At 40.5% G+C, this 14,587-nt stretch overlaps 3 protein-coding genes across 8 annotated transcripts in view; 1 reads left to right on the forward strand and 2 right to left on the reverse strand.

Moving 5' to 3' along the window:
• Positions 1 to 3,688, forward strand: part of LOC129746377 (ankyrin repeat domain-containing protein 50-like) — a 28,396-nt gene extending 24,708 nt beyond the window's left edge. For all 4 annotated transcript variants that reach the window (XM_055740037.1, XM_055740013.1, XM_055740029.1 and 1 more), the window contains one exon: positions 1,906 to 3,688. In XM_055740037.1, the coding sequence (XP_055596012.1) occupies positions 1,906 to 2,098 (193 nt within the window). In that variant the 3' untranslated portion in view covers positions 2,099 to 3,688. The remainder of the gene's footprint in view (positions 1 to 1,905) is intronic.
• Positions 3,455 to 9,612, reverse strand: LOC129746404 (uncharacterized). The gene is made up of 6 exons (XM_055740049.1): positions 9,363 to 9,612; positions 8,968 to 9,265; positions 6,661 to 8,912; positions 4,945 to 6,600; positions 4,662 to 4,871; positions 3,455 to 4,600 (listed from the first exon to the last, which is right to left on the reverse strand). Exons 2-6 carry the CDS (start codon positions 9,233 to 9,235, stop codon positions 4,496 to 4,498), a joined length of 4,491 nt encoding a protein of 1,496 aa, XP_055596024.1. The 5' UTR covers positions 9,236 to 9,265; positions 9,363 to 9,612; the 3' UTR covers positions 3,455 to 4,495.
• Positions 9,603 to 14,587, reverse strand: part of LOC129746414 (fibroblast growth factor receptor-like 1) — a 38,102-nt gene continuing 33,117 nt past the window's right edge. For 2 of the 3 annotated variants that reach the window (XM_055740062.1, XM_055740077.1), the window contains exons 2-5: positions 14,056 to 14,229; positions 13,883 to 13,992; positions 11,931 to 12,162; positions 11,137 to 11,870 (exon numbers count right to left, since the gene is read on the reverse strand). In XM_055740062.1, coding sequence (XP_055596037.1) covers positions 11,191 to 11,870; positions 11,931 to 12,162; positions 13,883 to 13,992; positions 14,056 to 14,173 — 1,140 coding nt within the window. In that variant the 5' untranslated portion in view covers positions 14,174 to 14,229 and the 3' untranslated portion in view covers positions 11,137 to 11,190. Of the gene's footprint in view, positions 9,736 to 11,136; positions 11,871 to 11,930; positions 12,163 to 13,882; positions 13,993 to 14,055; positions 14,230 to 14,587 lie in introns of those variants that run through there. The other variant, XM_055740070.1, reaches the window with a different exon arrangement.

The following is a 14,587-nucleotide window of genomic DNA, read 5'->3' on the forward strand; positions in this document are numbered from 1 at the left end:
TTCTGTTTGCTCGTTCGGCAAGCCCGTTCTGCTCAGGAGTATAGTCGTTCGTTGTCTGATGACGTACACCCAAACCTTTCAGATACTGCTGGAACGCAGTGTTGGTGTACTCGTTGCCGTTATCGGTCCTCAAAATTTTCATTTTTCGACCGCACTGCCGTTCTGCCATCGAATGGAACGCCTTGAAACACTTCAGCACCTCGTCAGCCGATTTCGTTTTAAGAAAATAAACGAAAATCCGCCGAGATTTGTCATCGATGAATGTGATGTAGTATCGGTTTCCTCCTAGCGAACACTCTTCCATCGGACCGCCGATGTCCGAATGAATCACCTCCAGCAACTCTTGCGCCCTCGAACCTTGCTTGCTGAATGGGAGCTTTGCCTGTTTCCCTTTAGCACACGTGGCACAGTCACCGAAATCACCAGGCTCGAGCACCACGCCATCAACAACACCGTTGGCCAATTTCTTCACGTTGGCCACTCCGAGATGACCCATTCGCTTATGCCACGTTTCCAACGACACTTTCGAAGCACCAACCATCGCCACACCAGAAACATCATGCTGGTCCAACTTGAATAAGTCGTTCTTGATGCTTCCGGTTGCCACAAGCTGTTTGTCCTGGTTCAAAATTCGACACCCTTCGTTGTTGAACGTCACCGAATAACCACGTTTCACAATTTGCACAACAGACAGCAAATTCGCCGATAGTTCTGGAATGAACTGGACATCATGGACCGGAACCGCAGTTCGTTTTTCTTGACACCTCGGGTAGAGTTTCGTCGTTCCGCTCGCCTTGATTTGCATCGAACCGTTATTAGCTGCAACCACCGTCCCGTGAGAGCTTCGCACTTCTTCCAACACCTCCATGCTGTTCGTCATGTGCCTCGTTGCGCCCGAGTCAAGGTACCAACCACGTGTCTTTTCCAGGGGAAAAGCAGACAGCACCGTACAAAACGCCTCGCCACTTTTCTTCGTCGCAGGACAGAATTTTGCAATATGGCCTGCTTTGTTACAACGATGACACTTCAGCTTGGAATGCACACTTTTCTGTTTGGCGTTGACATGGTAACCGTTTTTCTTGTCGAAACGTCCCTTGGCTACCAGCGCTGTTTTGTTCCCTGGCAACGACTCCTCCTGCAGCAAAATGGTCTTGATCGAATCTCCGGTTATCGGTGTTCCGGAATTTTTCAATGCCATGACCATTGGTTGAAAACTTTCCGGCAAACCAGCCAGCAACAGCACACCGACAAACCTCTCCGGAATGGGGAAACCAATTTCGGTCAATTGGTGACACGTGGATATCATCTGGTTGGCGTAATTTTCCATCGTACCGCAGCTTTCCAGATCGGTCCGAATCAGCTTGTACAGCAATCCCACTTCCCTCGTGAGACCTGTTTCCTCGAAAGCATCACAAAGCTTCCTCCACACCTCCCGAGCTGTGGCTGCTTCCCGCACGTGGTAATAATTCACGGGTTCCAAGAACAAGATAATTTTGCCTCGGGCTTTCCTGTCCTTCACCGGGTCAACCGCTTCCACTGTCCCATCCGGTTCCGCTTTCGGTTCCACCGCTTCCCATAGGTCCTCGACTTCCAAGTAAGTTTGAACTGCAAACTTCCACGTGGTCCAATTCTCCCGTCCTACTAGACGCTCGATTCCAGGGTTCGCGTTCGTGGCCATTGCTTCAAATTACTGGGCCCATAACCTAATGGACAACTACTAACTGAGAACACAACTTGTTATAAGTTTAACAGTTTATTAACTAATGGATGGAGTTTACAATCTAGAGGTTGTTTTTATAGTTAATTAGGAAAAAACAGGATTGCTATGATAAATTCAAATTACATTCAGATTGCTGTGATTGGTTTTTCGTCTCAACTTCAACAGACTTTATTTTCATTTTTCAGTAAATCGTCGAAACGTAGTGGAATTGCCACCAACCCAGCAATGCGATTGATTCGCAACCGTATCGATTCGGCCGCACAGCTTATCCGACGAACTAATAATATGCTTAGTAATAGCAGCGGAAACAACCAAGGATCGTCCAGTATTGGAGTCAAATCGGGAACTTTCCAATGGCGAAAGGAGAGTCAGATGTAACGTAACGAGAGACTATCAAATCCTACTGATTTTCAGTAGTGTCGTTAGTTCCATATCGACCTCTTTCCCTGTTGGATGGATGTTATGTCCTGAAAGGAAAAACGAAAAATCTTCGCCATAGATCAGACAAATAGAAAAGACACAAACGATGTTCGAAGGTTTTGGAGTATGGTTTTTTTTTCTATGAAATTAAGTTGAAAACTTTTCAAGCTACCTAGATTCGATGAAATGATGTGTTGTGTATAAATCAAAGTGTCGTTGTCAATTTGTCTGTGGCCATATTAAGAAACATTACGCAACCGAAACTAGTAAAAGTTCATTGCGACAAATTTTTCCTTGAAAAAAACAACAACATTAGTTTATGGTGTTTGAAGCAATTGAATGAACATGTGATATTTTTTTTGTAAAATTTTTCCAACCAGGAGTTGAACACTAGTTCAGAAAAGCTTTCTAAATTGCAACTTGGAATCTTTCAGTTCCACCTTTAGACCGTTTCTTTGTGTACAATTCCAGTCACAAAAATTTGTCAATCCGAACTTGATTACTACTTAATAACTTACTAAACAACAAACGTAGCTATGATGAGGTCACTTTGGAGAATCGAGGTTTGAAACAACTGTCTTAAAATATGAGATAATTTATAAACGGTAAAGCAGCTACGTAAGAAAAAACAACCAACATAAATGAAAGCTATTATAAAATCCCAAATGCTGAAATCATCACCAAGGCGAATTCAGCAAATCACTTATTACTGGGAGCGTGCTCGCATAGCAAGAAAAGAATTTAAGCAACAGAAAAAATGCAAAATGATGAAGAAAATCCCTAAATGAACAGAATATAACTTTGGAAGATAAAAACCTAACGCAACATAAACAAAACGTACTCTTAAACTAAACATGTAACCTAAAGATAGCATATAAATACCGAAGAAAGCATTATGAAATTGATGAACAAAACAACTGATTCAATTGATAGACAAAAGATACATAAACTCAAAGACGAATGAGGATTTTAGTTTGATTAAACATTTAAATATTGTAGGTTCATTTTGTGAATCTATATCTTACACTATCAAATCGGTGGACAACATTAGTTTTATATGGAAATCTAGTCTCATTTGTTTGTAAGATTTATATTAAATATGATCTTGTGTTTTTAGTTGGTTTTATACTAAAACAGCAAATTGTACAGAGCTTGTGCTAGCTCTGCGAAGAGTATTCTGTTCACATGAACAGTTGACCTGATTAAATCGAAATGCATTTCTAACTCAACTTCTTTCCGAAGCGTGCGTTCTTATTTTTCAAGTATCAATAATTGATAATGTGGAACGAAAAACAAACAACATAAAACTCCTGAAAGTGTGTATTTATTTTTGCTATTGTTTACTATATTCGAATTTTTATTACTTATGTACAAATTTTTTGTGATTCCTCAAAAATGAACAAAGAGAATAAACACTCATCATAATACAGTCGCATTGGCGATGAACTTGATTCAACTGAGCAAATTGACTCCTCGACAAGTTGGAAAAAGTACATATATAGGTATATATATAAAAAGCTAGAACCCTCTAGAGAGTATAAATTCAAATCCCGGTTTATTTTTTGAAAATAATATCCGAAATCCTTAGAAAATGACCACCTATTTTTTTAATTTTCAAGACATAAATTAAGTAGTGAGTATCTACCTACTCGCGCTCTTTCTCAGATAATCTGCATTTTTGCAGAATTTAAAGTTTTTTTTGCTAGGTATTAAACGACGTCTCAAGTTGGTCAGTTTTTTAGCGAAACACTGCTAGGCACCTACAAAATCAATTGTACTCTGTTTATTTTCATGATTGAATATTTGTAAAAACTTCCGAGCGCATTAGGCCGCATTTTAACAAAAACTCTTATTCTTCGAGCGCATTGAACTCTAAAATGATCATTGTTCACGTGAACATACTTTTTTTTACATTTAATGATAAGTTCGGATGTTTCAGTGAAATTTTGTCCTCTTTTTTAAAGGTACAGAAAAATGACTTTATTAACGAAATCCGTACAACTGAAATCATGCTTGTCTTAGAAAATTATAGATACATTTCTCGCGAAGAAATTGAGTAAAAATTGGATAAAATAAAACTTACTTCAGAATAAAAATGCAACCAATTTAAAAACTACGATTCGAATCCTGATTTCTCATGTGCTTGTCGAGACTTGTCTGTGCTCCTAAATACTTATTAAAAAAGAAAATGCTCTCAAAACATATCTCTAACTTGTCGAATGTTTTAGAAAAAAGGTAGGAAGTTTACGCTTAAAAAATAAAGTCATGGCTATAGTACTATAAATGCATTCAGGATGAATTGCGGGACCATGGACCGCATCTTCTTCCGGTTTGTTGCTTGGCTGATTGGTGATCCTAGATGACCTCGGTTGATCTCGGTTTTTCAATCACTAACTGGTATCGGTTCACCTCCTCGCACATGCTGTTGAAGTCGGTTACGAACTTCCTGAACTCGTTCGTCTGTTCGAAACGGAAAAAAAATGTTTATACAGTGTTTAAACGAAATTGTCCATCAGATTACCTCTTCAACGGGTTTCTTTTTCTTGTGCGTTGCCACACGCCGCTTTTTGACTTGCACCTCCTCCAGCTCATCCACATCGATCGCATCTCCTGCGTTGTTGTTCTCCTCTTCGTCTTCGTCCTCATCATCATCGCTTAGACCCAGTCCGGCTAGGTAAATGTTTCGCTTCCGTTTGGGATTACGCTTTGGCACCCGGGTATACGTTCGATTCTGTTTGATAGAATTGGAGATAATTGTTAAACTTATATCTAAGGGAAATTTAATAAACTATCGAACAACTTACAGCAGCACTGGTAAAGGAGGTTTCCGGTTCCTGGTTATCCCGGAACAATCCCAACGAGACTCGATGCTGCTGCGGTGCCGCTTCTTGGTTCCTACTGGTCGATGGCAATGGTTCTTCGATGGCCGAAACATTTGCCGCTTCTAGCGGGAGTGACGCACTGCTACGTTTCTCGGCCAACGGTGTCGATGTGAAGGCGGTCTGGATCGATTGTAGCCGTTTGTGCTGCGCCGTAGCCGGGCTGCTGAACACATTGGGAAGCCTTTGCTGTCTCGGCAGTGGGAGTGTAGTTTTTTGGGCACTGGTGGTTGGCGGCCTTTGTGGAAGCAACTTGCGGACACTTTGCAACCGTTCTTTGAGAGTTTCTTTCGTAATTTTTATCGGTGTTGGTTCAACGAGAGGTTGCTGCTCTTCTTCAGGGGAATCTTCACAATCGAAGCCGAAAAGGTTGTCCTTTTTCTGGTTTTGCGGAGGTATTTCAATTAAACTTGGCTCCAAACTCGGTGGAGCTATCGAAGGAGGTCTCACTAGGCTAAGCCGCGAAAAACGGTCTCTACTTCTAGCCAGTGAATCAGATTGAGCCGCCGGAAAGGATGCTTTCACGAGCGGTGATTTTATAGGTGACAGTCTCGGTGAAATGTTCACGATATCCAGTGTTTTCAAAGGACTTCGTTTAGGATTTCCGAGATTCCGCTCCGAGAGAATAATTTCTTTGAATGGTGCTTTGTTGGAGGATTTTACAGGTGACACATTTTCAATGTTGGAATCGTTCATTGCCGATTCCAGTTCGCTGATCATGGTGACGAAGCGTTGCGAATCCCGATGAAAGTTAACCAGCACCTGTTTTTGGGCCTGGGTTTTTACAACTCCAGAAGCCTTTTCAATGGTTTTCATAGAGCTAGCCAACGTTTTGTACGAACGTTCGTACCACTGGCGCAACTTTTGGTAAGTCTTTTTCATGTTTTCCTCGTACTCCCGGAATTTGGCAAAAAGGAGCTCCTCTTCCGACTGTGATCGATTAGTTTCGTTTCGCAAATTTGCCGTTTGATTGTGCATCGATGTTTTGTAGTTGCGCATTGCTGTAATGAGCTTTTCGCTCATTTCACTGGTCAACTTCAGTTGTTCGTAGGATTTTTGGATGCTTTGGAACAACAGATCCGGGTTCTTACTGGCGGCCTGAGGGGCTGCCGGTTGCACAAATCGCTGTTGGGTGGGTGTTTTGGGACGAGGTGCTACGTCCTGAATCACAACATCACTCTCGTAGGAGGGAAGCAGATCTTTGGACCGGGCATAATAGAACGTTTTCGGGAGCACGTTTTCGTCCTGAATTCGCCACGGAGAGGATGCTCCAATCGGAGAAAAGTTGAGCGTATTGCGATCGGGTGTTCCCATTTGTTGTGGCCCACCGAGTCTTGGCAGGATTGCACGATTGATAACTGGTGGAAGATGTTCACTAGGGTGAGCAACCGATGGTGGAGAAAGGGGAACCGGAACTTCCATAGGTGGAATGCTAGCAGCATCAAAATGATCATCGTAATCGTGATCATCTTCTGGAGGCAGTTGGTTTTCAGGTCTCGCAACACTCCGCTGATTTGGTGGATGTTGCCCGGAAGTAATCGGTTTCGAAGTTTGCACTAAAGCAGCCAAAGTCGCCGTTTGCTAAAAAAACAGAAAAAGAATTAACCAATCGGAGATGAAACTTTGTTCAATCAAACTAACCGGAAGAGCTTCCATTTTCTCGCTGGCTTCGGATTTCCGCCGTACAGGACCACCACCGATTTTTTTGACTACACTGGAAATTTGTTTCATATTGGTACCGAACAAACAGTGTTGTGGCCGTTTGGAAGGTGTTTTTCGTTTGCTGCTACTAGCATTACTCGAGTTATTCTTACTTCGTTCCTGAGTTGGTTTAGACTTTTGTTTTTTGGAGGTCAGTTTATTATCACCAGTGAACTGACTGGGGGAATCGAAAGCGTAAATGTCCCCACCAATAACGGGTTCAGGCGAAAGTATTAGATTCGTGGATAAGCTGGTAGTTCGCTTCCGTTTACTCTGATTGTTGTTGGAATTTGTACCTGTGGTTAACTGTCGATAGATGGGAATGTGAGAGCCACTTTCGTTGAGCTGTCGCGGAACCGAAGCGCTACGCGTCATTTTAGTTGTGACGGGGACATCTTCAACGACAGCAGTTGCGCGGCTCACAGATTGGCTTCGAGTACGGTGTGCACTTGGTTTGGAAGGTTTGTCGAAATCTACGATACGAATTCGATCTCGGTAGCGACGTGTTACTTTTGGTGGAGATTCTGTTTGATTTCCCCCCATCGGTTCATTGACAATGCTACGTTTAGCGGAGGGTTTTACTGTTGAATTTTCCAATGGTACCGGACGCGATGCGGATTTGCTCCGAGTTCGGTAGATTTTCGGAGCATCTTGCGTCCTTCGAACTGATTTGCTTCGACTGCGAACCGTTACAGTCGAGTGTGCAGTGTCCTCAATATTCGGTTTTTGCACGGTTTTGCTACGACTTTGGCGACGATTTGTGACGGTCGATTGTGCAGATTCTTCGATAAGCTTGTCGGTATTTTCGCGAGGGCGCTTTCTTCTAGCAACGAACGCAGATTCTTCGGGAAGAGAATTACGTACTGCAACGGGCTCCGCGGTAATAATTTCCTGATTGCATTGGACTGGAGTTGGTTTCGAACGTTTTCTCTGTGCGACATTTGAATGCTGAGAATTTTCCTTGTCATTGCAATCATCCGAAGACGAAATGGATGAAGTGCACATAGCTTGATCGTCATTTTTCTTTGATCTTCTCCGCCGAACTGATACTTTGGAATGAAGATCATTTTCAGAGACTAAATTTTGCAAAGATTTTCGATTTAGTCCTCGGGTGGATGTTGAAACTGGTTCACTACTCAAATTGTCCGAATTAGATGCTACCTTGTTGGCATTTTGAACTCGAAGTGCTGGCTGTCTTCCTCTCGAAGCTGATCTAGTTCGCATACGTTTCGATGGGGGCAGCTCCTCGAAACTTTCGATAGCAGACGTTTTCGTTTTTGATCGACTGCGCGAAACAGACGGTTGCAAAGTTGTTTTTTCATCTTCGTTTTTATCTGAAACAGCAACTGGTGTTACAATTTCCTCAGCATTCGGTTTCTGAATTGGATTTTTACTTTTATCTTGAACCCTTGGTTCTTTGAGTTGTTTTACTGATTTATTTTTCGATAGTCCGTATGGTTCGGTTTCAAATTCATCAGTGAAAAACCGACGATTCCGGCTTTTATTTCTGACCGGTCGCGTTGAAAGAACTAACTCTTCAGGTGAATTATCTTCAACTAGTTTCGATTTCATCTGTTTGTTTGCGCCAGTTTTTTTAGTTTCACTCTCCGTTGAAGAAAGATTCTCCTTGGAAAGTAGAAGATCATTATCATCGGTTGCCGCCTGATTTTTCCTGTTGGTAGCGCGTTTATTTATCTTCAATTTACTGTGTATTTCAGCAGATTTCAGTTTTTTATTTTCAGGTAAATGATTGTCCTCTTTTTCTACAACTGGACTTTTTTCTTTCATGGATTCTTTTGCGTTAGGAAATGCCGCAATAGCAGAATTTTCTTCGATATTAGTTTGCTCGCCTGGAAGTTCTTCCATAACCATTGATATATTCGCTCGATTCTCTACCAGCGCAGGTCTTATGCGGCTTTTTTGCTGCCTTTTTGTGATGGTGCAAAATTCACCGGAAAATACGAGCCGATTGCTGCTCCGTTTCCGTTCTGATGGTTTTCTGAAGGGTATTTCTTCTGTCGGAACCGGGATAGGAATCGATAAACGATCCACAGGTGCTGGGAGCATCGTCTGTCTAATGGTCGATGACTTTGGCCGATCACGATGTATAACTGGCGTCTGATCGATATTAATCAGACTCATGTTGGTTTGCTCACCTGCAAATGATCTCGAACTACGACGGAGGATCATATCTACAAGAAAAAAAAAATTAACTGAGTTTTACGAACAAAATGCCACTAATCTTACCAGAATCTTCCAGCAGCATATCGACGTTAGTCAATCGGGTGGCTCGTCCGTTCACTTCCAAGGTTGATAGATACATCACCGACGGATCAGCTTCGTTAATCAGTGTATTCTCCACACTGGAAAGAACCATTATAACTGAATCGTTCTCCGCTTGCACCGGGACCGGTTCTACCGTGGGAGTTTCCTTCAATTGTTCAACGCTTGTTTTTCCTTTCCGTACGGTCACTGCCCGCTTTTTGGAAGCTGCTCCTTTTTTCTTTGGAGCCATGATTGAAGAAGTTCTCAAACACGAACAAACCTGAAATTCAGTGAAGTCATTGAGCAAATATACTTGAATTTTAGGACGATGTCATCAGGGCGCCATAAAATCAAAATTAATCTGATTGTATCCTAACCTTAAAAAAATTTAAATCCAAGTAGTCGGTGCTCACTGTCGTTTTAAAAAGCTTTGCAACAAAGCGCAATTAGTTTTCACAGCTCAACATCTTAACCATCAATAAATTCTAAAGTTTTTAAATCAGAGCTCACACTTCACTTATCAAACTTTTGATTGGTGTACGTAAAAGAAAGAGATTTCACTGATTTCGAGCATTTTTCACGATTTATAATTGAGTCGAGAGGAACTTCGCAGTTGGAACGGATCGGCGTTTTGTTTCGTTTACTGGCTGCGTTCTTGTTTGTTGATAAATTCAATTTTTCGTAAAATGAAGCGACGCTTCTACACGCTTGGGTTGAATTAGTCAATCGACGAAAATTTCCACACGCTAACTTCCGGAATAAGATTGCGAGAGGGCATGTAATGAAATACATTTTTTTTTGTTTTTTAAGTTTCTGAACCTATCGTTATTCAACATTATTCCAGTAGATTTGCTGGTCTTTGAAAATGTAAAATGGGGTTTCAATTATGCCAATATTTTACAATTTAAAAAAATCATAACGGAAAAACATCATGAAATAAGAAATTCCATTTCATACACGCAAAGAAAAGAACAAATTATTGATTTTAAAAACTTCTAATTCTAGCATTTCATAAAGGCGAAACTAGCAGTTAGCTCGAAACGAGAAAAACGCGTTTGAAAATTCGGAACACCTATTCAAATCCTATTTAAAAAATCGACCACTTTTTGTTCAACAAAATCAAAAAATGTGCATTATATTCACTTATGGTTCGATGGTTATAAAGAACTTTAAATTTTTACACTTAATTTCGGAGAATTTCGAGTTCCGCCCTTTTATTATTTTCGATTCCAGATACGCCTGCAAGTTTCGGCCAATTGATCGGCCGTTTTTGTTTGGGTTTTGAAGTTTCGCCCATTCGTCCTACACGCAAAAACTAACGGCGTGTTCGTAAACTGATTTGTTTGGGTGATGCATCGATTCGTTTGGTAGATGTCAAATCACCTTCCAATGCTTTTGCATACAGTTTGCTTACTTTACGAACGCCAGCATCGATATAAAAAATCACTTCGATAGAACAAATCAATTTACGAACACGCCGTAATTAGGCCATTTTGTCACACACCGGTCAACTCAGTTACGCCTATTGGTCATACACGAATAGAAAAATTCACTTCATTTTGAATAGGCGTAACTTCACGCATTCCAATGAAAATACATCAACAGGAAGTTTCGCCCAATTGAATTTTATCAATTTTTTTAAAGTTTAAGGTAATTTTAAGATGAAACCGCGTTTAATAGGTAAAGTGCAACCGCATGTACCGAAATAACTCGATTGGTTTACATTTGGCAGTTTCGCCCTTTTGAAATGTTACGCTAGAATTGATTCAAATTTCTTTTTCTTTCTAAGCAATGATAGAAATTTGTTTGAATTCATAAAAAAATAGAAAAAAAACATTATTTTGACTTATATTGAAAAAAACTGTGCAATAGCTTGATGCTGATGAAACAAATTATAGTTCTTTTTTAATTATGGTTATATTTTTTAAAATCTTCGCATTGGATACAATAAAAAAAAATATTTAAAACTAAATAAAAACGTTTCCAGTTGATGGAAACTGAAGGAAAGGTTATTAAATCAAAGAATTGAAATTTTCAAACGCAGAAAATTGTTTCGTTCAACATAAAAATATCACAGCCGGATCAATAAAAATAAAGAATGAAACAATAAAAAACTATACCAATTTTATTTCATAAATATTCGTTGGCACATTTTGTATAAGTAATATCACTTTGGTCATTTGTCAGCTGTAGACGATTTAAAACCTAGATGCAATTTATTTTTTCATACAGATGAAGGCTATCGTGGTTAGGCCTAGCAATGGACATTTTAGTCGTGTCCTGATCCGCCATAAGAAGAGTGGATTGACCTGCAAAAGTCAATGGAACAGCTGGAGCGCAAATATGCTCAACAGATGTTCGTACCCGTTCTCGGTTGCATTGCCGAACTGCGATCCAGCAGATCCACATGAAGAAGGGAACCAGCGCCAAGCCCAAGGGAATCAGAAACAGGGCCAGTAAGTCGGCAACACTTGAATCTCCACTACCCACGGTAACGCCGTTGGGATGGACCACATTGACATAGGCGTCTGCCGTATTGACCCCGCCATAGTTGATACCGACGCACACGTAAATACCAATATCTCGCTCCGAGGCGCTTGGCAGGATCAGTTTGCTCAGATAGATATCCTCCGAGAGAAGTTTCTCGCCCGATGAAGGGAGCAGCTCATAGAAATTCTCCAGATAGCGAATCGACTTGTTCTGGTTGAAGCTGTGATCTTCCAACGGGTTGTTGAGATTGATACGCCGGAACCATTTGATCGATGGTTGAACTTTGCTGTAGACACGGCACTGAAGCACTATCTGTGAATCGAGTAGAGCAGTAGTGTTGGCAGGTAAGTTGTCCAATAGCTCAGGAGCCGCTACCGTTTCATCCAGGAAAGATTCTTAGAAATATTTTTTTTATGAAATACTGAATTTCAAATTGAAATAATACTTGATAATACTTATAACATCCAGCTGGAACGTCCGTACGAACTGAATATCGAACTGGGTGGCGTTGTCCGTACGGTAGGGATAAATACTGCACCGATATAGGCCCGAGTTGGCCTCGCTAGCGTTTCGAATAGTCAGCGTAACACGGCACCGTTTGCCGTCACAGTCCAACGGTCGCCATGTCATCTGATCGAGCTGTTCGCGGTTGTGACAGGAAACGTGGTTGGCTCCCTCGCCGCATGGCTGTGCGATCCGAATTAGATATTAAAATATGAAAATTGAATATATTTTTTAAAATATGAATTAAAAAATTGTTTTGAATCTAAAATTTGAAAAAAAGAAGGAAACAGGTTGTCACAATCCTGACGAGTAAAGCACATTTCGCCTAGCACGTGAACATTACAACTTGCAATTGAACAAATTTAAGCTTATTAAACTGATCATAGTAGGCATGTTTTTTTTAAAAAAAAAAGGAAATTTACAAAGGACGAAGATAGCGAAAAGCAAATACCTTCCATTCCTTAAAAACTCGAAGACCTGACGTCTGTTTTAGTTCTCTGTGATTTTAGCACTGATGTTTTAGTTACAAAGGCCAGAGCCCACAAAAAAGTGAGACTTTGCATTTCATATTTCTACTGACCTACTGAACCGTTTTCTACTAACTTTATACACCATTGAATATTTCAAAGTCTCAAGATTTTTTTTGTCCTTCAAAACCTTTTTTTTAAGTTTCAGTTCTTTGAGCCTTATGTCGAAATGTAAAGTCAACTCATTTTTTAATGAAGTTTTTTATTTCAAAGTGATTTTTCAATGTACCGGCGTAGAAAAACGGTAAAAAGTGTATTGCAATTGTTTGTACTCTCTTATCTCAAACTTCCCCTCAACAAGCTTGATGAATAATTAGAAGAGTTGCCTTCTCAACACGCTTCAAAATTTCAAGTTGTCTTTTGACTCACTTGAATTATGAATAATTCATTCAAACTATCCTCTTGGAACGCTTCATAAAATCGTTCTTATCTCAAGCTGTTCTTTCAATTCGCTTAATTTCTAGGCTATCCTCTCGACTCGCCTTAAAATTTTAAGCTGTACTTTTAATTCGCTTGGAATTCTTATCAGTAACTCAGCCTGTCCTCTCAATTCACTATTCGATTTTAAGCTGTCATCTAAACTCGCTAGCTTTTTTTTCATCCCTTTCTCAGGCTGTCCTCTCTATTCGGTGGTTTTTTTTTTGTTTATCCATTACTCAGGCTGTCATCTTAACTGGCCTTTAGATTTCAAGCGGTCCTCTCGACCCGCTTGATTTTTCATCAATAGCTCAGGCTGTCCTCTCAACTTGTCTTTCGATTTCAAGCTGTCCTCTCAACTCGGTTGTTTTCTCATTAATTACTTAGGCTGGTCTCTCAATTCACCTTTCGATTTCAAGCTGTCCTCTCGACTCGCTTGATTTCTTATCAATAACTCAGGCCTTTAAATTTTATGCTCTCCTCCCAACTCGCATAATTGTTTTCAAAACGTACAGGCTGTCCTCCAAACTCGCCTTCTAATTTCAAGCTGTCCTATCAACTGAATGACGCGATGTCGGTTTAATCCGTTCACACAGCGGTATAACGGCAAATTATTTAGAAAAATGATTTATTTCTTATGGAAAGACTTCTGCTACAAACAGTTTTGTTCATTTGAGTGTAAAACCTTCTAAACTAACTGATACTAGATCAATTGAATTTGTAAATAGGTTGCATAATGAACTTAACCTGAAAGAAATCGCGAGCTCACGTGCTTAACAGAAAACTGTAGAAATGGCGAGCACTGATAAGATTAGAGGAGCATTAATGACCACACGTAAATAGGCTGTTCAAAAGTTAAAAAAAGTTTCATTTTCTGATCGTTCAAGCAACAACAGTTGCAATTCAATGCAAGTTCGGAAGCTGGGGATTGAGACCAGAGATGATTTTTGTGAGCTCACCTTAAAGTGCCACCTCACATCGGAAGCATTCATGTGATCCACGTGGTAGTCCTTGATGCCACATCTCAGCTGTGCGTCGGATCCGGCCGGATTCTGTGTAAGTTTCATAACTATAACAAAAGGCAACGGTCAATGGATTACCTATACAGTTGGAACATCAATCGAAATCTTACTTTCGTTGTCGTTGAAGGGAATCGTTGCCGTTGGCGTTCGCGTGCTGGAAGCCAATGCCGGATAGAAATGGAGAAAGATGACCGCAGTTGACAGAACGTAGATCTCTTTGAACTTCATAGTTGTATTTTAATAACCATCCTTTTGAGGAAACTCATCTTTGAATGGTCGCGTTTCTGAAATAAATCAAATTGTCAAAATAAATTTTCAACGGAACACCTGGAATAAAACGATTCGTCATTCAAGATGAGGGCAAACAAAAAATAACCAAGCTTATTTTGCAACATTTCATAGTAACATTTTTGAGGAATATACCCTCGGGAGCTAAAATTGTGTGTCGGTATCCCGGATCTCGGTCCAAATGCTTACTCACGGAACCAAACGAAGCGCGATCCAAACCGGAATAAATTGGCACTTATGTTGGTCCATTTATTTTCCGGATATCTAGCACCGGCCGCCGGCTCAGGATGGAAGTTCGGACCAAAATAATGAAGGAAAAAATGAACGAGATTATGATTTCGGACCAACCAAAGG

The sequence above is a fragment of the Uranotaenia lowii genome, chromosome 1 (assembly GCF_029784155.1).
Source record: "Uranotaenia lowii strain MFRU-FL chromosome 1, ASM2978415v1, whole genome shotgun sequence".
Lineage (NCBI taxonomy): Eukaryota > Metazoa > Arthropoda > Insecta > Diptera > Culicidae > Uranotaenia > Uranotaenia lowii.